We start from the raw sequence: 26954 nt of genomic DNA, 5'->3' as shown, positions 1-26954 counted from the left end.
GAATTGGCCTTGACACATGCATTCGGAGATTAGTTGATGATGAGATCCTTCGAGACCTGATACTTGATGAGTTGCAAAGTTATAAGAAGGCCTTAGGGGAATTGTTTTCTTCACCTGATTGCAAACGTAGGAGAGCCACCTTACGACCAGGTAAAAAAAAACATATGTTTAATTTTTACCATTTATTTCTCTCTTTAAGATTATTGAAATCTTTACAAGTTATAAATCACATTTTGTATCCTTGCAGATTTGTGGTGGGAAGATTATGGTGCCACAACGCCTAATCTTCAAAAGCTTGCCATCCGCATATTATCACAGCCTTGTAGTGCTTCTGGTTGTGAGCGCAACTGGAGTGTTTTTGAGAACATCCACACAAAAAAGCGCAATAGGTTGACTCAACAACGCTTGAATGATCTTGTCTATGTGCGGTACAACATTCGATTACATGAGAAGAAGGTGCTAGGGCAAGATTCACATGAAGCACTTGACTTGGATGACATTGATCCATATGCAGCAGAATGGGTTGCTTCTCCTGATGATGTTGATAATGATTTGGATCCATTCCTTACTAATGAGTAGCTGAGTGAGTTGGAGAGGGCAGGAGAGGAATGGGATGCGGAAGTGGCAGCACGTGAGGAGGAGCAGGAGGTTGATCATGCAGCAGAGGCACCTGTTAGTGTTGAGGATGTTGCCACTACTTCAGCACCACCCACCCAGCGGCCACAATCTGTTTTGAGCTTTAGTCGTAGACGCAATTTATGATTTCTTATTTTCATTGATACCAAACTTTGAACTTGATATGTAATCAGAATTTCAGAGGTTCTTGTTTTGTGGTCTATGACTCTATAACTCTATGAGACTGTCACTATGATACGTTGATATGTATTGAACTCTTATACATATGTTGCACTTGGTTTTTGGTTTATGCTATGATACTTGCATTTGTTGCTATGTATTACCAAAAAAATTTGATTTATATATCATGGAAATCATATATGTTATACAAATTTGGTGTAAATGTGTGTTTTTGAATTATATATAAAAAAAAAATGTATTTTCAAATGTTCGATAAAGTTGCCGAGTTTTGCCGAGTTTTGGCGAGTCCCGAGTTTTTAAAATTTTTTGGCCTTGCCGAGTTATTGCAAAATCCGAGTTTTTCAAGCTTGATTATAGCATTATTACAGCTGAAAGGTTTAGCTTACCCTTCATATTATTGTAGGTTGAATAGAGAAAACAAATTATGTTATCGTTGTACGAGAAAGATTCCTTGCAGTCTCTTGAAAAAACTGAAGATTCTGAATAAGGAAGCTTCTCTCATTATTGTTGGCATATTATGAAAGTAGAAGATAAGATAAAGAAGCAAGCCTTTCAGCAAGTGGCAGCATTTGTACCAAGGACAGTGCCTTGGTAAAACTCACTAGTAATTAGGAGAATTCTGAACTCAATGAAAAAACCAAAAAATTTATATATGACATTGCATGTAAGCAGTACTAAAAACCAGTAATATGTCTTTGCGTAGTAGTGTATTGACAGCAATAGCCTAGAAGCAAGGTAACAATTTTGGATCATTGAAAATGCTCACATTAGGATATAGCTATACTCAAATGCGGTTTGTACTCTAGATCTGAAGATAATTGAAAAATTGCTCCACATTAAGTTCTCGAATGCATATGAATGTGGCAGTTTTCAAGAACTATCCAGGTTGCAATTGATTTTTTTCCCTCCAATGCCACCTACTGGTCATTTACAGGCATTTCTCTTAATTATATTGCAAGAGTTCTAGAAGAATATGATGAATGGTGGGGAACATATTGGTGAATTAAGCTGACACAGCTAAGATAGTTATTTCGTAATTTATGGTTTATTAAATCTTTTTTTATTAAGCATATCAAGTTGCATTCCTCCAAACAACATTTGAATGAAACTCATAAAATGGATTACTATATATAATTACATATTAAATAGATTTTACAAGCAAATCTGCTAAATGTTAGTACCCTTATCATTTTTTTTCTGTGGTCAAGATTGTAGTCGGTAATTATATCATTCTTGTGATGATACTAATGCTAGTTAAGTATCCTTCCCATTAAATCGCCAAGTTGTCAGGTGTTGGTGTACTTCTGTCAAAGCTGATAATGTGTGCAGGTTGTCCAAAGTCTAAACAGACAAGAGTTTATGTTCATCTTATGATGCTGAGGTTTTAATTCAAATTTCAGAGTTAGAATTTTGTCTTCTATATGAGCAAGTAGGCAAGTAAAGTAGTAATGAAGGTTCCTATTTAATTTACTATAATATCAATCTTCTACCTTGCCAAGTAGCTTTATATACTTTGGAGCTGTTGCTTGCTTTCAATCTTGTCCTTTGTCAACTATTGTAATAAGTATTGCACTTCTTGTTTGAGATCAAGCCAACTGTTGATGTGTATCTATTGATCTCTCTTTAAATCATTGTAAAATATTTGTGTTTAAATTCATATTATAATTTAGCTGCAAGGAATAGAAAACCTCGTGTCTGTGCGCCATCCGCATCTTCCGTTCCCAAGTACGTCTAGGCAACGGCGCCAAATGTTTGCCCTCTCGGGCGAATAACTTAAAGTACATAGATAAAGCACGCAATGCAGAATAATAATGCCATAGATATCAGGTCAAATATAAGAGATGTTATTCCATTCATAGTCGTCCGTCACAAGTTACATTCAGAAGTATATAAAGATACCGAGTGTAATATTCCTTGGCTAATCTGACCCTGTTTTGCTTATTTGAACCCCAAGGAATATTGTCAAACACTTGGCATACAATGTTTGAAGCCGCTGTAGTGAATTCTTTATTTGTCTTCTTTGGGTTTGTAGGCTGCAAATGAAGTTATGGAAAGCTTCTAACAATGCAAAGTTGTTATAGAAATGATATACTAGCTGTTTTAGACCTTTCCACACATATGTAATGACTGAAATTAACTAGTACAGCTAGTTGACATTAAGACAAACACTTGTCATGCATCCCAATGTATACCTACAGCCTTTAGGCATTTAAGCAAACAATTGGCATGAAAGCTAAGTGGCTGATCAATGTTGAATGTTACCATGAATGTGGAATATGCAAATTATATCTCTATTAAACATATGCATCCTCCAAGTATTTCATGATATAATCATAATAGAAAATGATGCAATGAAGTAATGATTTTCTAATACAATGACCATAGATAGAAAACCTGGAATTTCAATGGCTGCTTTGATATATTGGTTTGATTCTACTCATATGCAAATCCCTTGTCAAATATATATAGCTGTTCAACCTTTCTAAATCCCCTTCTATAGAACTCAAACTACTGTAGCGCACTGTTCACGGCACTGTTCATGCGCACTGTTCATGGCGCTGTAGCGCACTGTTCACGGCACTGTAGCGCACTGTAGTCTCTTTCAATCTGCAAACAAACTCTGAAATAAACCCTCCAATCAGCTCAATATTGACTTCTGAATGAAGCCAACTCTCACAAGCATAATCAGATGATATTGCACACCCTCTATATGCTGTTACAATGAAGAAGCCACGCTCTCCAATGCCGACAAGCCTTGAATCCTGCAGAAACCCTTGGTATTCTACACTTCAATGCTCCAGAGAAACTTCAATCAAAAACTCCAATCACATAATCAATCCCCCTTCTCTTCTTTTCAAAAGCCTTATATATATTTCCCATGAAGGTTTGATTTTCTCCAATAAGGCATTAAATCAATTAATGATATTAAATGACATTTAATGATATAATATTTTCACTTTGTCATTTAATAGTTCACCTTGGTAAAAGAGCCACAATTAATTAATTAAATGGTCCCCTTTAATGATACTTGGACTCTTAAGTTATAATATAAACTTATATTATAACTTAATAATATAAGCTCAAAACATTAATGCTTATTTAAACTAAATAAACATTAATATCTCCATTAATATTCAACATTTTTGAACGCCGTCTGAACTAGGAGCTGACATGATGAAGCTGCATATGACCATACCCCCTTTACTAAAAATAGCAGGGGTCCATCTCTAACATCCCAAGACTTACTAAAAATACGAAGTAGAGCAAATGATGTCCGAATGATGCCAAACGAAGACCAAACTGAAGCACTCTGAACACTGGAGATGATACCAATCCTCAAAAGACCCTCTATCCAACACATTAGCCTACGAGGGTCAGGATAATAGGCTAATCTCACAAAATCCAAGTCTGCTAAAATGGGGACATTACACCGAGGGGGTGCGAGCGCCAACCACTGCACTGCAACTGCCATCCCTCGGTTGACACTAACCAAGATAATTACAACTTACAACTTAATTAACTAGTTTTATTTGTTTACAATATTGCCGCTAACAGTAATCATCTAGATTGGATCTTTCACCAATGTAGAAGGTGTTCTTTGCAAGTGTTTTTGTCCTCACAAAACCTACGCTGAACGAAATCCAACTAGAAACCAAACAAGGTTTTCTCAGAGAGAAATATTAGAAATAATAAACTCCACTATACCAAATGAGCTCTCAATTCCCTTTTTATAAGCCTTTTTTCTAGAAACTCTCTTTTAAAATCAATTTATTAAGCCTTTTAAATCCAAAAAGTGATTTAATTTATTTTTAAAGCATTTCAAGCACTTAAATTCACTTTTAAGCATCCCATCACTTAAAATTTTTCGTTCTCTTTCCAACAAGCTATAATACTAAGGTGCTAGATAAATAAATTTAATTAAAAAAACAACCTTAGTGAAAATAATTAAATATAGCTAAATAATGCAACCAATTAGCAACAATGGTCAAAATGCATCGAAATTGAAATGACTACGTAGGAGTGATCCCGATGATGAAAGATGGTAATCGGAATTGATGAGGTGACTGACTAAAAATAGATACTCCCTACAAGAATCTTGGAGCCCAAACTCCAAGACGAAAATAAGTTAACAACATCTAAAAGCATTATATGACACCTCTAAACCATCTGAGCTCATTGGTAACATCAATTTACCCTTTTGAACATGTTGACACAAACCCAAAAAGTCAACGATAACTGCGGTGCTAAAGAACTTGAAAATGGGGACATTATAATTTGCTCTTCCCAAAGATTGCTTGTTCTCAAGCAATGCCAACACAATCCCACAATCATCATATTGTTCCAGACCACAAATTACATACTCAGACTCGGAGAGTACTTGGCAAGCCCAAATATTTTGACTCGGCAACTTAAAAAGCACTAAAATTTCTTTAAAAACTTTTTTTTGCAAAATTCGATTAAAAAATGTATCGAATGAGTATAAAAACCATGAGGAAGTGGTTTCTACTAAATTTGATTGTTCAATACATATGAATTTCAAAATGTTCAATAATAAAGTATTAAAAACATTATTTGAATTCTATATATCTAATTTTTTTAATAATTAATATATGAATATATTTTATCATGATAGTTAAAAACTTAAACAACAAATAAATTATAAATATTATTTTTAATAGTTAATACTACGATGCAAAAAAACATTATTTTTAAAGTTCGAAGAAATATTAAAATTCATAATGTGTGGAAAATGAATAAATTTACATACATAATAATTTACATAAAATTCATTATGAGTATGGAAAATGAATAAATTTATAAACATAATATCTATTATAAGTTCCTATTTTTTAATAAGTTCAATAATAAAATATAAAAAAATTATAATCGAACTCTATATTTCTAAATTTTTAATAATTAATATATGAATATATTTTAATTGTTGTTATGTAGCTAGGTCGGATCCCTTCTTGGGCCGACCTAGTTCACCTAAGTGCTAAGTGGCCTTTGGCCTTAGCAATTTGGCATATGTTTAATTGGGCCTATTTGGGCGATTGTGTAATATATTATAAAAAGGCAGGCCCTATTTGGGCACACTTAATGTGTAACTTGTAAATTCAATAGGTCGGGACCTATTAATATGTAACTTGTAAAGTGTTATTGGTCAGGTCCTAACTGATGTAACTTGTGATATTGGTCTGACCCTATAATGTAACTTGTGAATTTGTAATTTAGTGCCAAAGCCGACCTAGGCATAAGGGTTAAGGGCATGCATATAAGAGAAAGGTGACTTGTAGTCACATTAAGTTGTAAGGAAAATTTATCTCAGATTCTGCAAGTTCCTCCAGCAACGATTAGCATTTGCAAGTCATCTCTAAGGCAGAGAATTAGATCTTCCAGTCAGCGAATGTAACTTGTGAATTTGTAATTTGGTGCCAAAGCCGACCTAGGCATAAGGGTTAAGGGCATGTATATAAAAGAAAGGTGACTTGTAGTCACAAGGGCATTAAGTTGTAAGGAAAATTTATCTCAGATTCTGCAAGTTCCTCCAGCAGCGATTAGCATCTGCAAGTCATCTCTAAGGCAGCGAATTAGATCTTCCAGTCAGCGAATTGTTTCCAGGATGGGCGAATATCTTGCTAGGTCAACTGAAGTCATTCTAGGCTGCCTAACTTGCTATAGGCTACCGAATCTGTTGCAGGACATTGAATCCTTGAGTTAGCTGTGTGACATCTTCCAAGTGCAAGCTCAATCCATCAGCAATCATATTCTGGGCATCATTATCGGATTGAGATCAAAATCAAGGTTCAGATAAGTAGGGTTTTGGTGCTTATGTTTTGTGCCCTAGCTGGGGCAAGGTTGCAATCTGTCTCTATCTTATTCTAATCAAATTTGAGATTCTTTTTGCTGGGTTTTTCCTCCAAGAGGGAGGTTTTCCCAGGGTATCATTGTGTTATGTGTTTACTTTACCTTGCATTCTTATTTTCTGTTAATTACTGCTAATCTGATTGCTAAAACTAACATTAATTACAATAATTAAAAACTTAAAATAATGAATAAATTATAAATATTATAGACTTAATACTACTATGTAGAAATTAATTATTTTTAAAGTTCGAGGAAAAATATTAAAATTCATAATATAAGTATGGAAAATGAAAAAATTGTAATATATAATTAATATAAACTTAATACCACCAATGCTTACTTTAATAATTGTATAGTTCGCTGAAAAATATTGAGGGCTAAATTCATAAGAATGGAAAATCGTAGAAATTTCAAATAGGAAACATGCAGAAGATAAATGCAAAGATTTTCGAATTTACCTAATTAGCATTGCCTAAATTTGCTACGAAGTGAGGCTTGTGTCGAGGTTTTTAATAGGAAAAATCCTGTCCAAAATTTATGTTTCCTATGTAGAAATCACGTGAAAAATCGCATTAAATGTTTTCTTCCTACGTGCGCGAGTTTCCGATCAGATTTTTGGCGAGTTTAGCCCTAGTTTCATGCGCAAGTAAACTCGTGAGCTTCTCGTGAAGGTTGTTTTGCTGCAAGTAGGACTCGGCAAAAGCTCGTCGAGTCTGCGAACTATGATCCAGACTAAACCAAGAATGATCCTTGAATCCCAAGTCAACCTAGGAGATCTGTAGTGTTAGTTTTAGTGATCAGATTTAAGTAAACTTAGAAATTAACTTAAATGTAAACACACAAGAGACACAAAACACAATATACTCTGGGAAAACCTCCCTCTTGGAGGAAAAACCCAGCATCAAAGATCTAGATCAAAACCCTTTAGTATGAGCAAATTACAATTACAATAAGGATAAGATCACTTATCTGATAAGACTCCCAATCTAGGGCAGTGCTTTGTCAATATGAATTCCTTTATGTGCAGACCCTAATCTAAAGATGCATAGGCAGGGTTTCGGTTGTAAGGTAGATGATTGTCACAACTTGATATCACCCAACAAATCTGTCAATAAGTCTGCTACTTGAAGATACACAGATCCAAATGGGAATGGAGCTTGACATGCACAATATTTAGCACATATGTGAAGGAGATCTACAGCCTGGTCTGGCATACAAATTCGCCCAGCTGTTATGAAGCAATTCATTGATTTTGTGAAGACCAATTTGCTGAAGAAGAGCAGAGAGGATATTCGCTAGGGTAGAATATTTTATTGCTAGGAATGATTGATTGAATGTATATGTCTGATTGCCATGATTGAGTCTTGTTATATACAAGACTCCATCCTCTTACATAGGTCGGCCTAGCCTCATTAGGCCGACTTCTTCATATTATTTTCCTTTTGACAAGTTTGGTGCCCAAGGCCCAACCCAATAATTTGATTACAAGTTATATAAATAATTGCATATCACACGTTTCATTTGGGGATGGACTAAATTACAAGTTACATAATGAGTCTCCCTTACATTTAACTTAATCACAAGTTACATGGTGTGATTTTGGGGCCAGCCCAATAGTAATTTAATCGCACAAGTTATACACATAATTTGAATTGCATTTAAGCAACATTTAAATTTGAAACATAATCCGAGCTAGCTATAATTTCAACATGTAGCACCATCTACACAAGGCACTATCTTGCAAGGTACCAACACAAGAGACCTCTTGAAAACATCCTATAAGTAGAGCAATCGGATACTCTATAGCCTTAGTCAACTTCTTAGAGAATTTCTTTTTGAGGGAGCCATATCAATGCACCATAGGATTAAACCCCAGAAAGTCAACACTAGCTCTCTCATCCTTAATAACCGTTGCACTACAAACCAAAGTGATCCCATAGTTCCAAGTCAACCTAGGTAAGGAACCACCATGCTGATGCTATGACACTCAGATCATCACTATCAAACCACTATCCCCAAACTACACTTTCCTCTCCTGAAACTCAAAAATGTAATCGTCATCTAAACACAAACTGCAATGCCTGAAAGGGTTGAAGTCTAAATCATGAAATATATCTCGCCAAGGCATCTCAGTGAAACCCAATACAACAATCCAACTTCCAAACTCGATCCTAGGCATCAAAAAAGAAAATCTGCTCAACCATAACAAATAAAACTCAGCATATCCCCTCATGACATCCCAAAAATGAAGTAGACCAGTCATAGTCACAACTCTAAAATCTAACAACTAAGGAATGTCTTTTCTATCACCAACTGAAATCATATCATCAAAACTTAACCTCCAAGTGTCAAAAGAATAGTTTCGAACACACCAACACATCTAACCCACTGCAATCAATAAGCCATCATTTGAAGATATGGATACTATTGATGTGTGTTTGTGACACTCTCCAACACAAAATAAAATACCAAGTATTATATCCTCTCTTGAACAAGGAAACCTCAAATGCTAAACAATGTGATCAAATAAGGCAACCCCAAGGTTTACAATGTGACTTAGCAATGGATAGACTTAGTGAATGATGTGATTTTGTTGTTTACACAAAGGTACTTACACTTTTCATTGGAATTGGAATACTAAAATGACTTGAACTTCAAATCAAAGACAAAAAGGGATAAGGGTTAGAGAAATCTAACCTAAAACTTAAGGACAATGAAGATAATGGATAATGCTTAGATAAACAAATTCCTTATGGAACTACATTCTACTTAACCACAGATAGGTCACAATGCCATAGAAAGAGTGCAATCTTCTAAGGTAGTGAAAGATTTTCATATCACAAACATCCATCCATATACCCAATGCTGGTGCAATTCCAACGAATATCCACAATCAAACTATTGCAAAAATGAGGATCAAACTAACCATGCAAAGTAATTTGCAATCAACAAATCACAAATGGCATGAACCAAGGAATTCATCATATAACTTCACATTTCTCCATCAAAATCAATGAACATTAACTAAAAAAACTTGAGAAGTAGAAGCTAGAGGTTTTGAGTGCATAGTTAGAGCGCTGAACGTGAGGCAACCTATGCCAAGATATGCAAGGTGGAGAGTTGAGATGTGTGTGAACAGATCGCCGACTGCGAGACAATTCACATTTGAGAAAGTAGACCGATTGTGGCAAGCTCAAAAGCATCATTGTAGGTGTGCAGAGTCCTAAGTGATTGAGAGCTTGAAGCCGTAAAGAAGAATGTGAATGTGTGAGAAAGATTATAGAAAATGAAAGGATGATTTCGAATAAGAGGATGAGGTGGGTTGTGAGGAGGCCCGTGTTGATTTCATTCTTGGAGAGATATTGGGAAGAGAGCTATGGGATGTGCAGATTCCCATTGAGAAAGAATAGTTGCAGCCGGAAAGAGAAAGAAGTGAGAGCAGCCCACACCAGTGAAGTGAAGAATGAAGAGAAAAGAGAGGAGGAAATGGTTATGGTGGACCATCAGTTGGCAAGTGAAAGCTGCAAATGTGATGAAGATAAAAATACCTCGCAGATTGAGGTAGAAAATGAAGTCCAGAATGTAAAAGTTGCAGTAGAGGTTATTCAAGGACTTGATGAAGACGACATGTTGCTTGGAGAGGAGATCGTTTCGAGTAAAGAAAACGAGAAAGAAGATGAGTTACTCGAAGAGGTTGCAGTTATAGAAGAGGTTGAAGGTTCTTGCAGCAGTTGAAACTATGGAGGTAATTGATTTTGCTGAGTTTCATTAAGTAGAGATAAAAGAGAATGAGTTAGTGTATGTAATTGCAGTTGTAGATTGGCGACAAAAGGTTGCTTGTTTGCATATTTAAGCGGTAGAGGATGCTGCTGGTGAGATTTGGTGGAGGTGGTCAGTTCATGATGGATTGAAATGCATGAAAGAGGGGAAGAGTGGAGTTGTGTGAACTTATCGCCATCCATAAGGCAGTTGGCACTTGAGAGTGTGAAGCGGTTGTGGAGAGGTCAAAAGGATCGTTGTAGGTGTATGAAGTCCTGATCGATTAAGAGCTTGAAGCTATGATGATTTGCAAATTGTAGAGTGGAATATTGTAGTAGAGAGGATGAGTCCATGAGAGGGAAGGGGGAGAAGAGGACACACTTGGTGGAGGAGGTTGGCAAGTGTCCCAGCTAAGTGCTGGAAGAGGCGAAGGAAGAAGACTTTTGATGTACCTAAAGTAGTAGTCGCCTTTGTTGTAGGATGTTTAAAACCTAGAAGAGTAGTTCAACTACTTAACCCCAGATTGTGAACCTATGCTCACAAATTTCTTACTCAAGGTGTCTGGTGCAGGAGCAAATGGGTGGACTAGCAATCAGCATGAAAAAAAATAAAAATAATAATTGTCAGTTGGTTTCTTTAGTTATTGTTTATCTTGGTCTTGGTGTCTCTCCATGGTCAACTCTGGCTTTTAAGAGGTTGTGCAATCACCAATTGATAGCCACTCTTTCAGTCCAAAAAAACTAGTCGTTTGATGGACACATGATCAACCGGTTCCCTATTCAAAATGGAAGGATTATAGTATAAATGTATGTTAAACAACACTGCAAGCATTAACTCTGTTTGATGTTCAAATTTTAATTGCCTTAGTGGATAAGTATGCAAAGCCTATGACTGGTTTATGCCTCCAAGAAATGTGGTTACATGTATAACATTTGGTAATGATCGTTGGAGAACAAGTAAAGGTCTTGAAAGGTTTTTTTAAAACTTTTGATTAAATACAATTTGATAGGTGTTGAACTTGTTCAGTTTTATCTCAAGATAAGAAGCAATTCCAAGGTAAAAAGAAAAATGCCACATCCATTTAAGTTGGAGATCTAGCCACAAGGTATTTGAAGAGACATCAACCTTTTGGACTGTAGACTAAAGAACCGAATGTAGATAGAAAAGTTTTCTATTGGCACAAGAAGGGAGGATGGGAATGCTGAATGAAAGGTCATAGAATACCATAAAGCAGCAGCGGCATCAATAAACTAGTTTAGAAACATATCATTTCGAATACCAAAGCTTTTCTACGAATTGAAGAAACAACATCATGTAGCAAAACGACAAAAAGATTGAAATGTGATAAGTCATCAAATTGTGAAATAAATCATGCTTTGGCAGCAAAGACAGTTATATTAAATGAGATTTAATTAGCAAAGAATAAAATAGAGGAAAGGCATCGATGAGGAATGTGAACTGAATCGCAAAGGAAAAGAATTAAAACTAAGAAGACACCCATTTGAATTAGCTAAAAGCTTAGAACTTTATAAGTCACTGGAGATGCAATATAAGAGCTACCAGCCAATCATGTATGTAGGTCTGAGGGTAAGAAAAGCAACCAAACAAGGGTGTGTGTGGCTGTAATTAGGTGAAGAGAAACAGCTAAGAAGAGGTGTAGAGGTTGCGTATGGAAAGTATATGTTTGCATAGGGAGAGATTTGTTTGTTTGTGAGCTGAGGGAGGCCAATAGAAGGCCATAATGTAAAAATTGTGTTTACAGTTTTGTTGCAGTATAAGTGATTATTTCAAATAGAGTCTCTCCATGGTTTATGTTTTGAGTTTTGAAATGGAAGGCAAGGGTGATATTTTTGTCTTGCATCACTTCTCAATTACAAATGAAGGGCCCAAGATTGATTCTAAATCAATGGCCAAGATAATTCAAAGAAACCCTAAGGTGAGATAGTTACAACTACCACCTCCTTACATTTAATACTATCCAATGAAAAAATTACATGTCCTTGAATACATATCCTTTTAAGGAAAAGGACCAATGAAAATTAACATATAGCCTCAATGGCACAATTTACAAGGAGTAGATGATGACATCATTCAGTGTATCCACATGTCCACTTGTTGATGAGTCAAGTTCAATGAATTTGGACATGTTGACCTTGATTTGTTTGATTGGTTGGAGATGACTAGACACCACCTCAGCTTGCATATCTTGTAAACTTTCAGCTCCTTGCTCTTCTATAGCAATATCTCTTGATACTCAACATATGTCTAGCTTTTGACTGATTGTGATGGTTCATAATCCCAAATTACATCATCTCCTTGAATGTTCTTCTTCATCTTTCACTATCCTCCTTGGAAATCCTTGAACTTGAGTATCCTTGAATTTGAGTTTCTTCATGTTGTTGTCTCCTTCATGTTGTAATCATCTTCTTTGTCCTCATCTTGAACATCTTGACCTTGATTTCACTTGCACTGTTGTTGTATCTTCCATGTTGGAATTGCATCGCTGAAGTAGTAGTTGGCATTTCCTTGAACATGTCTAAGGTATACATACACCCAAATGTGGTTTGTATTCTCTATGTGGCGATACTTGAAAAATGGTTGCACATTAGGTTCGCAATTGCATATGAGCATGGCAGTCTTCAAGAACTGTCCAGATTTCAATTGATTTTTGTTCCTCAAACGCCACCCGGTAGTCCTCTACAAGCATTTCTCCTATTATTTGGTTGAGCTTTAAAAAAGATGATGAAATGGTGGGAAACATATTGTTAAATAAAGTTGACACAAAGCTAAAATAGTTGTTGCAAAATGCCTTCAAGGCTATCATGATGCAAACTAGCCTCTTGGCTAGTCAAATCTCTTAATGTATTTCAGAAAGCAATACCGTTGAATTTGATATTTTGCTAAACATAAATACCCATAGCATAAAGCTCTTTTCCTAGCAAATATTTCTCATACATGAATGCACATATTTTTCATACAATATTTCTTATCTATATTACAAATACATAAGAACCACAGAGAGGGAAAATTTCATCTACTCAGAATGGGTGATTAACATTATATCAATGGGTTTTTCAAAATTTGACACTTTTTCATGCTTACCAAAAGTAGTCCTACTTACTTGCCAAAAGAAATCCTCAATATCTGGTGTCAATCGAAGGGCTGATAGAATTTTTTCTGTTTCAATAAAGAAGCAATGCACTACAGAATCAGCAATCAAGTCACACATGTGTGTCTTTCCAGTTAAGGCTTCATAAAGGCCCAATGTGCTTCCGTGGGAAAAGGTAGGGTGTAGTAGATGTCGTTCTGCAATACTCTTACTTTTCCACTGTATAATAACAGTTTTGATCATATCAGTTCTCAGAACATTAAAAACAAGTCAGGTATATACTTGTGGATATTGAGAACTATCATGGAGCACAATCTACAAAATAACATTGGCCATAGAATCAGAAATTATCTAGAATCAAGCATGAATAGTGACAAAGAAACATGCTATTTTGCGGATTAGAATTTCTATCTTACACGGACAACTCCATTGGCAATAAGCCATATCCCATCAGGTTTAGAGCCCTCCTCATATAATATATTTCCGCGCAACTTCATAAATTCTTTTGCAGCATTTCCAAGAGGCTCAGAAATGAAAGAAGGCAGAGCTCCCAGAAAAGGATGACTGCTTAAGATCTCCCTTACAGAAGGCATCTGAACTGATGGAGGTTTTCTAAGAAGCTTTTTCAGATCAGTCTGCAAATATAAATGCATTGATTAAAGTGTGTCCATTAAATAGTACTATGGTCCTAATAGACAACAATGTCAAATGGTACCTCCATCTATGAGAGAATTAGGCAGCAAGGCACATAAATATAAAATAAAAAATGGCTGAGCACTGAGATGCATTTGAACTTAAAGGTTACCTGCACAGCATCATGGAGTTGACTCATCTCTTTTACATCCAATAAACCAGACTTCTCAAGGTTTTGAACATATTCACTAAGATGTAGTAAAACAGAATATGTTACTTGCTTTGTTTTCAAAACACGTAAAACCTGAAATTAACCATAACAATTGTCTCAAACACAATTCCATGAGGTAGAGAGCCATTTCCTTGCAATCAATGGTCAACATAGTGATCACTAGAATACATCCAGATTTGAATAAAATGTTATGACAGGAAAAGAAATTTAGACAGAAAATATGTTACTGTTGAGAGACCTCAGGGAAGTTAAGTTGAACATCTTCTAGAAACTGCTTGGCTGGCTCCCCTTCTGCTTCACTTTCTTGAATTATTATCTCGGCAACCTCACTCTCTCCTGCATGAACAATTGTGTTAAGAGCCAAATATTGAATACATTAAAATAATCCTGAATTATAACCATAAGGCATGAGAATGATATATATAGTGGGTACAACATAGTAATCTTCAATATACTTATAAACAGAAATATCCTTAAGGTAGGGTTACAATACAGAATGTTCCTTAGGAAAGAACAAATCCAAGAAATCTGCTGCTATGAAAGTGGAACCTGCTACACTGTTCTATATTTAGTACTAAATACAAGAGACATCTATGTGTAGTTTCCCATCTAATAATCCTAAGGTTAGATAAAACCTTTATCCCACCCAATATGCGTTAGAATAAATCAATTACCAATTACAATTTACCCATTTTATGTAATATGCCTTACTCATTTGGCCCATCCTATCTACACATGGGTTGTGTATCACAATTTTGATACTCCACAATGCCATCTACATCATAATACCTAAATATAAATTAGTGAGGATTAGTTTTGTTCGTTTGTCCCTGGTATTTTTATGAGTTTTAGACCATTTTATATATTTAAAGGGCATTTCCTAAATTTCAAGTTGGTTGGAGGCAGGACGCCCACCATTACTCTTCTCATGGGGAATTTACCCTAAGGGAACCTCTTTATTGTTGACTTTGTTCATACCTTGAAGATTTTTAACTGTACATGTCCACTATAAGTGCCTGGTAGAAAACTTGTTCCCATTTCTCAGGGGCTTTTGGAAGGCTGACATGAACAAGATCATGTCATGCAGCCAGTCATTAGATCCAGGTGTGAGTTACCTATTCATAATGCTTTATCTTAGGTCTTTATAGCGAGCAGTTCACAAGATCATGTCATGCAGCCAGTCATTAGATCCAGGTGTGAGTTACCTATTCATAATGCTTTATCTTAGGTCTTTCTAGCGAGCAGTTCACAACCTATGATTAATTTATTGATTGATGAGGGGTCATGGTTTATTGACTACACAGGCCATTTAATGTTGACTTTAGTGCCATGTTATGTGTTACTTAATTAATAACATTAGAATTAACATATTCTGAGTGATATTACTGTCATATCAACTAGACAATAATCTTTATTAATTTCTTTTGACAATTGGGCTAAGCACCTAGGTTGTCGAGCATGTCAATGAATAAATAGAGGTTGGCCAACATTGAAAGATTCATTCTATACACATTTCAGATATTTATGACTAGAGAGCGGCTACATCAAGCAACACTCGTCTATTGATTAAAGGACAAAAACTGTTGGATCATGAGATCAGAGGACGAATCCCTTATGTTTTCTTGTGGCCAATCTAATCTAGAGATTGCAATGAATTGAAAGCATTCTCTTTTATTGACAAATCATTTTTAGGGCAACTAGAACAACATTTTACTACAAGATTAGTACTGATTCGAGGAAAGAGTTTCCAGCAAGTGCTTGATTTCTAAATAGTTCCATGGTATTATTATTTTGCTAAGTTACCAGTTATGCGCTTAAGGCCTCTTACACTTGTACCACGTACATCTGGGTACAGGTTCACCCAAGAGTATGCCTGGGTAAGCCTAGGGTACGTACTTGGGTGTACCCAGGCATAACCAAGGGCGTTGAGTGCCCAAAAAATAACAAAAAAAGATATTTTTTAACTTATTTTTGTAATGTCCCCTACTAGATATAGGCCTGTTTAACAACAATTACCTAATTTCAATACACTTATGACTTAAAATAATTTGCTTAATTAGGAGACAGTTTCCATTCTTAACTTGATAACAGTATATCTGAAACAGATGTTTATCACAGTACTCAATGTAATTATTCTTGAATCTAATATCCAACTACAATCAAGAATTCATAAATTTATAAATCAGAAATAGGGCTTGAGACTTACCTTGTATTAGAGGAGTGGACGCTTATAAAGATAACCTGCACCCACAAGGAAATGCAAACACCTACAAGCATATCCATTCTTAATCAGTTATAATCTATTCTAATGTAACAACAAAAAGAGTGGGTATATGAGACATGAAAGGGTTGCTTGGGTCCATCTACCAGTTCCAAGGAATGGTTGCTTCTAGCCTCCTTGCTAAACATGGCGGCCCATGTTGCCGTCCCTCCAAGCTCATTGCGTATACACACATCACCATCTTTATGAGTTTGGCATAGAGGGAGTAACTAGTTCCTTGACTCCATGGATCCTTATGACCACTTGTGAGCCCCTCATCACCACTAGGTTACTCCTCCATCCCTTTCCCACAAAATGGACTATCAAACACAGTTTCTAATGTATCTTTTAGAACAACTATAATGCTGATAATGTAATGTCTGCAGTAAGAGTAATGAATCTCCAATAACAGTAGAGATTCTGCTATTAACATTCCTTAATAGTATCTATGCTGATCATTCAGGTGGAATCCTGTGTTAATTATACATATATATATCATAATAGACTGACAGAAGTTCCATTATAACTATAATTTAAATAATATTATGGACAAGATTGGATATGACATACCAGTCGGTAATGATGTCTGCCATCCTTCTCGATGTTAGCAGATTTCTTTTGCCACTGAAAGATAATCCACTCAGGTCTGCATGTCTAGCTTATTCTTATCTTTTTCTAGAATTTCCACCACTTTTATTCGCATGACTTTCTTTTCTTCTTATTCCTATCCTCTATAAGTATGTGTACGTATTGTGCCAAGAGGCTGGGCTTTATGGACCAATTCTATGAAAATGTTAATAAGATAATTTGTGGTTCCTGAATGTCTTTTGTCTCCTCCTACCTCTCCCCAGATTGAGAGGGATCAATTCCCTTCTTATACTATGCAAGTGGGATATGATGCCCCCAAGAGACATACCTGATGACTCTTTTTAACAAATTGACGGTTATCGTAAATACTGATTAGTATTATTAATCTATGTTACTTTAAATGTTATTTGTTCCTTGTAATAGTATCACTCCTTATAATAATGCTGTGTTTCCCTTATGTACCTATTATTAATCATAGTTGATTTGTTGTATAATCATTAGTCTTAACAGTCCAAACCTAATGATTACCGTTATTATTTCATAAGTTTGCTTGACTCATGTGTTGCCTGTATTCTCCTCACAATATCCTTGATTTAGGACGTAGCTGCACCTTTATAGATTTAGCAACTTATGCCTTTGCTCATCAATCATAGTCGCTGACTTATATTTGATAAATGATTATCGATGATGGTTATGTTTGGTTATGTCTTGGTGCGAACTGATAATGACAGTATGGAAAGTATCTCATATTCCAGTTGTATGCAGCGGTCTTCACTTATTCATTTCAACACCTGAATCAATATATCCACTTCTGCTTACTCCATCAAATCATTGATCAATATGCTCTAATTGAGGCCTTCCTTTCTTAGTCATCTGATCATTGCACATCTTATTGGGTATAGTATTTAATCGTTATTGATACTATATCGGTTGAGTCTTATTTCCAAATTCTTCTCCATAGGAGACTTCCAAATTTGGGCCATCTCCCAGAGCGGGGATATCATAATTAGGGTTTCAAATGGGATATGACAATTTTTGCATCCAAAATGTAATGCCCCAGATTGATGAATTTATAAAATTAACTTACATTTGTAGCAAGGGACAGAAAATGAATTTAATTCTCATTCCAAACCCTCATGAAATTGATTTTACTAAATTGAATTAAAATGCTCATAAAGATTCATCAAAATTCTACACAAACTATGCACCTGATTTTGAGATTTGACCACCAAATCAACCTGAAACTTCACTAAACTTAACATGCAAGTAATTAACATAAAATATCATCATTTGCATGGCCTGTAACTGTTGTATAACATACATTCATCAATATTTATGTTCAACATAAATCTGTATAGAAAACTATGGGATTTCTCACACCCAATAAACCCAAAATGCACAGAAACTTATTGAAACCCTTCCAAACTTTATTTAAATCAAAATATCAGTTTTGATTACAGATTAGGGCCTGATATATATTAATAAACATGCATAAATCGATATCAAAACAGCTATAAATCCTATTGAGCAACAACAGAAAATTCGTCTTTCTCATTGTAGAAAGCCAAAATCCAGGGTTTTTACTTTCAGCTTGCTTGCGTGACAAAGACATGAGCAGTCAGCAGAAAGCCATGAGCGACATGAGTAGTGTGAGTAGCCAGCCACTAGGTATTTCTTGCGAGTTTAGATGGAATATTTTTATTGTTGCTAATGTGTCAGTATTGTTTTTGAATTTTTGTATTGCCATATTCTGAATCATTGGTATTGTTTTAGTATTTTTGTATTGTCATCTTCAATCCTCATGTTTAAAATTGATAAAATGCAATTATTAATCAGTGTGAGTAGCCAGCCGCCAGCTATTTCTTTCAAGTTTAGATGGAATATTTTTATTGTTCCTAATGTGCCAGTATTGTTTTTGTATGCCCATATTCTGAATAATTAGTATCCTTTTAGTATTTTTGAATTGTCATCTTCAGTCCTCATGTTTGAAATTGATAAAATGCAATTGTTGATCAGTAAATGGAAATGCTGATATTAATTAGTAGTTTTCTACTGATTTTTGTTGCATTTTATACTACATTTTATCATATTAATCAGTAATTTTATATTGATAAAAGTTGATACTAATCAGTACTTTTAGCTAATGTCAGTTTTGTTGCATTTTATACTTGTTGAACATGGAAATGCTAATATCCTAGCTAGCGCATGAGCGGGAGCGGGAGTGCGGGAGCTAGGGTTTCGGCTATGGCTGAGGAAGGGGAGGATTCAGACGACGATGAGGATGATTGCTTGGGAGCCTTGGCTATGGGTATTGCTGGCTGGCTTGACCTGGATGATTCGTGATGCCCCCTTCGCTCCCTCTTTCTGGTGGATCGGCTTCTGGGGTCTATCGGAGAGGCGGCTGTTTGGGCTGTTGCTATTGCGGACTTAGTGGCTCGGAGCCAGTGGGAATTTCTTCTGGCGGCTCTCTCTTCCTCTCCTGTCTGTTGGGTCGGCCTTGTTAGGCCGTTTTGCTCTACTTTGGCTTGTGTCCCTGCTTTGCTCCCTTTCCCCTGTTGGGTCAGAGGATTTTGCACTTGCAGTGCTTCTTTTTCCGTTTTCCTCCTCTCGGGCTGGGATTTGTGGAGCTCTTTTGATGCCCTTTGGGTGGAAATGCCTAGGTTTTGGGTTGTTTCTTGACACCCTTCTTCTCTCTATGTGCTTGTTAAGAAGGTTTTATCTCCTATAGAGGTGGAGATATCTTTCGCAGAAGGAGTTGGATGCTCTTGTTCTAAGGTGGATTTGCTGGGCACAGGTTGTTCTGGTTTTGGGCTGCAGTTGGTGTGGTCTGTCCTTCTGAAGAAACTCTGTTCTCTCCCTATTGAGGTGGGGGTTGTTTCTTTGCTGCTGGAGTTTGGTTACACTTTTGGTGGTCCTGTTTCTTCTATGCGGGCCCTCGGTGCTTCCACTGTTGTTTTCCTTTTGAGGGTTTTTTCTCTTACTACCCAGTCCCATGGATCTCTTGTTGAGGTGTTGTGCCCTTCTATGGAGGTGGAGTGGCTACTTGGTGTTTGGGTGGTTAAGGGGATTTTTGGTGCTTCTTCTCCTGGTTTGGAGGACCTTTCTCTTGAGGCTGGTGATTATTTGGTTGCTGGATCTTTTCTCTCAAGCTCGTTTCTGTCTTCTCCTACTGAAGTGGAGAGTGCGGCGGTGCTTGTTTGGATGGATGCTTTCTAGATCGGGCCTCTATTTCAGCTTAAGGTGGTTGAGGGTACCACTTCAAAACCCTTTGAAGTGGTTCTGGGAGCCATTTCAAAAGATAGTTTTAAGGTAAGGGAAGCCTTTCAAAATCCCTTTATCTCTAGGTATCTTGTTTTATTTGCCTTGTCTTTTCTTATCTGGCTGGTTGCTAATAGTTTTCAAGGGCCCAGTCCAGATTGTGGTTGTTTTTGGTTATGGGCTAGTCATGATTTTTGGTGTCTGAAATCTCTGTCTCAGGTCAAGGGAGCCGGAAACATCCCTGTTGTTTGGCTGAGGATGCATGCTAACCCTCATCATAGTTTGAATCTTTAGCCTAGTTGGTACAGCCAACTTGATTTATATTGATTTATCTTAAGTGTTTGGCTGGTTCTTCCTGCTGGTGTTTGTTGGCGTTTGTCGGCTCAGTTTTGTGTGGGCTGCTAGTTTTTCTGGTTAATTTTCTTTGGCAGCGTTGTTCTTTGGGTTCCAAATCCTGGTAAAATCTGAGGGTTTCGGGTCCCCTCAAAACCTGTTTTTCCATAATAAAAAACATAGAAATGCTAATATTAATCAGCAACTTTCTAAACTACATTGTCTATGTAATTTAACTAACAAAATTAGGAAAAGCAATTAATAAAAAATTAGCTTCCAGAATAAAGTAGAACACCTTTGAGGACAATTTTCCTACACCCTCTTCTGTTTTGCAATTTATCTCTCGATTTTCCCCATGGATTCTGTTGATGTGTTTTTAATGCACATGCGAACACAGAATAAAATACCAACGTATCTTATCCTCTCTTGAACAAAGTCTCTCATATGCTATGCTTTGCGATTAAATGAGACAACTCCGAGGTTACGAAATGTCAGGTCTTGACTTGTGGATAAGTTCAGTGGTTTGATGTGATAATGCTGGAATCACAAGGGGACTTACGTTGTACATGAATGCTCAATCTTATCATGGATCGAGATAGGTATGCCAATAACTTAGGATTTGGCAATGAAGCTCAGGACTTAATTCTTACTAAAAAATGGGCAAAACGAATAGGGTTCAGAAAATCTATTCTAGGCCTATGAATGTAGGAAATGATGAACAAATCTAGTGGAATCAAACTAGGCAAGGTCTCACAAACAGGTATTGACACAAGCTTAGTGCAATCGTCTAAGGTATACATAAGGATTTTCAGACCATTACCATCAAACGTTGACACCATCCAAGTTGATGCTTGTCAAGGGACGCATAATAGTTGAAGTTAAGATTACTCAAATTTCCAGTTGACCACACAAGGCGCATTTACCAGTGGCAAGAGGCTAGTGGTATGGATTAAGGATTCCACACAAATATATTCAACAAATCTTTCACTCAATCTAACATACATGAAAATAAATTCTAATCTGATTTGGAGGAATTGAGAACCATGAATGCAAAGACAACATTTGAAGAGCAAAATCACAAACAATTGAACAATGATTATGATTCAAATAGCTGCAGCATATACCAACAATTCTACAAAAACTCTCTTACAAATGAGAGGAATCTTCCTCATCTTCATCTGCATTCTTGTCCGCACTTTAGTCTGCACTCCCGGTGGAAAAACGAAGGCTGTCAAGACAAAATCCTGACACTTAGTCAAATTTGATGCTTCCAGGGGAAAAATGACCTAGGCATGGATAAACAGTGGTGGATAATCATAGCCAGTATGGATTTCAAGGGAAACCCATGTGTAGTGTGGATTTTGAGTGTGGGAAAAGCACCTCTAGTATGGAATTTTGACCTTTTAACCCTTAGATTATGGATTTCCCTTAGGAATTTGACATTTTAACCACTTAAAATCGCTTAGAAACTTTGAAACTTAATAAAACTCATCTGGACTTAGGCAAATTCATCAGAAATTTGAGCGAAAAACAAGAAAACCTATCAGGATAAAGTGCAAAATCAACTCGAATAAATTCCTAGGAGCGAGAAAACAACTCCTAAAGGTCTTACAACACCTTAGCACTTAAAAAATCACCAACGTGGACGTTCAAAAACACGTTAACGCTCAAATGTCAAAGCAAAATTAAAACTCAACACTTAGCAAGGATAAATCAAAACCGTAAGGCAACCCCTAGACTTAGGCAAAAATCAAGATCACTCTAACATTTTGACATTTTAAACACATGATCCTATTCAAAATTCAAAATACCTCTCATCAGCAAAGGCAAACACTAGGAAATTGGGCAAAATTTCTACTCTAAAAAGCGAAAAGTGGGGGTCCCCATTTGCAATGGGGCGATGTGTGAAGACGTCACAACAGATTCCAAGTGAAATGAAAATGCTATTGCCCATAAGATCTTTGCACACTCCTAAATATAATCAAAAGTCATAATTTTTACAAAGTGTGTGACTTGTGAATCTAATTCATTCACCATAGGTGAATCTGATTTGTCTGTTAGCTTCAACCCTTTCTCCATAGGTGTGGGTGTAGGTTTGCAGTCTTGCATCCGAAACTTGTCCAGCAGATCGTGGGCATCCTTTGACTGAGATATGAAGATACTACCTTCAGTTTGCCAAACTTCAAAACTTAAGCAATAGTGCAAAAGTCCCAAGTCTGTCATGTCAAAGAATTGGCACAAATTCTGTTTGATCTGATCAATCAAAAGTGTCAAACTACCAGAGCAATCAGAGCATCAACATAGACAACACAAATAAGAATATCACCACCAATTTTTTTGACATAAAAATCAGAATCAAATGGACTCCTCGGAAAGCCATGATTTGTGAGGTTCTTGTCAATTTTTATGTACCAAGCCTGAGGAGCGTGTTTGAGGCCATACAGTGCTTTCGTCAATCTACACACCTGATGTTCTTTTCCAACAACCTTGAACCCTAGAGGCTGTGTCATGTAGACTTCTTCCTGCAACTCACCATTGAGGAATGCACTCTTAACGTCCATCTGATGGACTTTCCAACCAAACTGAGCTACTAAGGCAAGGACGAGCCGAATGGTACTCATCTTGGCTGTAGGAGCAAAAGTCTCCTCACAATCAATGCCTTCTTTCTGTGAGAACCCCCTAGCGATGAGATGAGCTTTGTACTTGTCAAGGGTTCCGTCAATTGTGTACTTAACTTTATATACCCATTTGCAACTAATGGGCTTCTTCCCTCGAGGAAGATTAGAAAGGACCCAAGTGTTATTCTTCAAAAAACTATGGTGTTCAGCTTACATAGCCTTTTGCCACTCGAGAATTCCTTTAGCCTCAAAATATGTTTGGGTCTCAAAAATACTATGAATGTTGGCCATGAGAGCATAGGTTGACTATATTTTGCTACTTGCTCTCGTTTCTAGATGATCTACACTCGATGAGCTCATCAACATTGAGATCATTTATTGTCTTAACCCACCATTTAGGTCAAAGAGTAGAAGGGCCAACATTAGATGCAAGACGAATAACTCAAATTGGATTTGGAATAGGTTCAATAGGTGGAAGATCAACATCATCCAAATGGAATTAAGGTTGAGAATCATCAAATTCTAATTATGCATTGTCCCTCCCATCAAGTGAACCTAATGGAAGACAAACACCCAAATTAGTAGCCTTCAAAGGCTGATCCTCAGAATTCTGCAGAGACGAGGATAGTTGAAAAGGTCCTCCTTCATCAAAGCCAACATCGAGATTAAAGATGAGACGATTAGTGTCTACATCAATCAGCCGCTAAACCTTGTGGTTGTCACTGTACCTTGTGAGCATAAGTTTCCGACTCTTGGAATTGAACTTGGAGCACTTGGCATCTGGAATCCAAACATATGAGCGAAAGACTTTCAAATGACTAATCCTAGGTTTGCAACCAGTCCAGGTTTCCTTAAGAGTCTTCCCCTTAACAGTCTGTGTGAGAGACCAATTAAGGAGATAGATTGCAGTGAATATTGCTTCTGCCCAAAATTTCTTAGGAACACTCCTGTGTTCCAACATTGACCTAGCCATCTCAGTTGTAGTGTGGTTGCAATGCTCTACAATGTTGTTCTGTTGAGTGTATGGTGTCAAAAGCTGGCGTTTGATGCCATGAGTATCATTGAAGTTGGAGAAAGCGGTAGAACAAGAGTCCCCCCCATTGTTGGACCTAAGAATGACTATGGGACAGCCCAACTCTTTCTCTACTAAGGCCTTAAACTTCTAAAATACTATAAACACATCTGATTTATGTCTAAGAAAGTACATCAGCATTTTACGACTGAAATCATCAAGTAAGAAATACCTGGACCCAGTAACAAAAGATGTATTCATTAGTCCACATACATCAGCGTGAACCATAGAAACAGGACTCGGACTTGGCTCGGACTCGGCGAGGCCGACTCGACTCGAGACTCGGACTCAGCAAAAAAAACTCGAATGGACTCGTCAAAGTGAAAAACTCAAGAAATTTAGAGATTTTTAAAGATTTAAAACTTGTTTCATGCACCCTTTATTAAATACACCTTAAAGACACAATAACATCATCAAATAGAAGCTAATTTGATTACATACACAAGCATACATTAATCACATAAGCATAAACGCAAATTGTAGCTGAAGGAAATAACAAACATAGATATAGTAATATTGTCAAATGTATACAATATTACAAAACTTGTGGAATAAAAATTCCATGTCATCATATGATCAAATGAGATGCAAACTCTTCCTTTCCAACTTTTGATGAACCAAATGATAGTCTATGTTGTTATATGGAGCCTAATCAGACTCGAAGGTTAAACTTTCCCTAGTTTATCAGTGCAGTTTCCCCCCTAATTTTACAATGGGGGTTTGGGGGCAGCATTGTTGTCGGCATAAATTGCCAATTGTTATGTTTGATAATATTTCTTATCCGACAAGGTATTAATTAATTGTATTGAGTGGGTTGTTAGTCTCGGGTAGTTATGTGTCCGTTGGTTGACGGTTGTGTACCTCTCGGCAATTGTCGGGTCCTTTAAATATGTCATGTATTGTTACAGAAGTAGTATGGTATTGTCGGATCTGTTGTAATCCTTGGCTGACCATCTCTGGTCTTCTTCTCTGTAATGATTGCATGTGCGAATAAGATATATTTTACTGCCATGTTTGGTATGCATTGTCATGTACATTGTTATTTTCTATATTTAATTTACCAGTTGTACCAACAAACATTTTGGCCCCATTGCCTTAAAAGAAATCGGGTCAGCCTTGAGTGATTCATGTCCGTAGATCCCATCAAAGGTGAGAAGAGGCCACAGGGTGGTCAAGACCAAGTGATTAGGTGATCCACCGACCCTCGACCGGAGGGAGCACTGAGACAAGTCAGCCTAAAAGTACTCAGAGTGTTGGGACGCTGGAGGTGGACGTGTAGAGCGCATGTTTGAGAGTGCAAGGAAAGCACCAGAACGTAGCGGTAGGAACAGTTCACTCAGGTCCGACACACCTGGAAGTACTTGAAGTGTTGGGGACGCTGAAGGTTGATGTGTCGAGGATGCCTGCGTGGCTGAGAGTGCAAGGAAAGCACCAGAACGTAGCAGTCGAAATAGTCAACCTAGGTCCGACACACAAGGCAAATACACACGTACCTTCCGAGTGAAAATAATTTTGAGCACCCAAGAGAAGCAAAAACTGTCGAAGTTCATGGGATACGAGTCGAAGGACCTGGTACGACATTGCAAAACATGCATAACCATTTGAGAGGCAAATGGCCAAGATGATAGGGACTACTGGTTGAAGGCATTTCCCGCCACCCTTCAGGGGATCGCCATTGACTGGTACATAGACCTTGACGCCCAGCACAAGACGAGATGGAGTGATCTGAAGAGGGCGTTCCGGGAGGAATTCAAACTCTTGAGGGATGATAATGAGATCGTGGCCGAAATCTATAATACTAAGCAAGGGAAAAATGAGAGTGTACGCGTTTACAACCGTAGGCTCAAAGAATTGTTGAACAAGATAGAGAACCAGCCAGCTGATAGGTTGAAGAGGTGGTTCATAGAGGGATTGATACCCTCACTGCGCAAGAAGATGAAAGTAGTGCCTTCATCCTCGTACGCCGATGTTTACAATAGGGCAATGGACATCAAGAGTGAAAACAAAACCTCTTCCTGAGAGAAGAGGAAGATCGACGATGATGAGAGCACCGAAGGTAGCAGTGACGAAGAATCCAAAACCGTACGAGCCCTTCAACGAGATATATTGAGAATGATGAAAGAATTGAAAGCTAAGGGAGGAACCGACAAAGAAGGTAATGAACTATGGTGTATTGAGTGCAAAAGGGAGGGGCACACGAAAGGTAATTGTCCTAGAAATATGTTTTGTGAAATTTGCCAAGTGCTAGGGCATTCAATCAAGGAGTGCCCGTACAATTTGAAGATGAGTACTACACAAGTACTCTTCACACAGAGCGAGTCTAGCCAATCGAAATCACAAAATGTATCGCCAAGTGGTTATGGAAATCAACGAGGGCAAAACCAAATACAGTACGACTCCAGAGGATG

At 37.1% G+C, this 26954-nt stretch overlaps 1 protein-coding gene across 5 annotated transcripts in view; it reads right to left on the bottom strand.

Annotated features, from left to right (window-relative positions):
* Positions 1–26954, bottom strand: part of LOC131064569 (sodium/hydrogen exchanger 8) — a 252279-nt gene that overhangs the window by 24066 nt on the left and 201259 nt on the right. For all 5 annotated transcript variants that reach the window (XM_057998748.2, XM_057998751.2, XM_057998752.2 and 2 more), the window contains 4 exons: positions 14656–14753; positions 14358–14489; positions 13969–14187; positions 13565–13771 (listed from right to left, as the gene is read on the bottom strand). In XM_057998748.2, coding sequence (XP_057854731.1) covers positions 13565–13771; positions 13969–14187; positions 14358–14489; positions 14656–14753 — 656 coding nt within the window. The remainder of the gene's footprint in view (positions 1–13564; positions 13772–13968; positions 14188–14357; positions 14490–14655; positions 14754–26954) is intronic.

Source organism: Cryptomeria japonica, chromosome 8 (assembly GCF_030272615.1).
Source record: "Cryptomeria japonica chromosome 8, Sugi_1.0, whole genome shotgun sequence".
Classification (NCBI taxonomy): Eukaryota; Viridiplantae; Streptophyta; class Pinopsida; order Cupressales; family Cupressaceae; genus Cryptomeria; species Cryptomeria japonica.
This window is presented reverse-complemented; position numbering and strand designations above follow the sequence as displayed.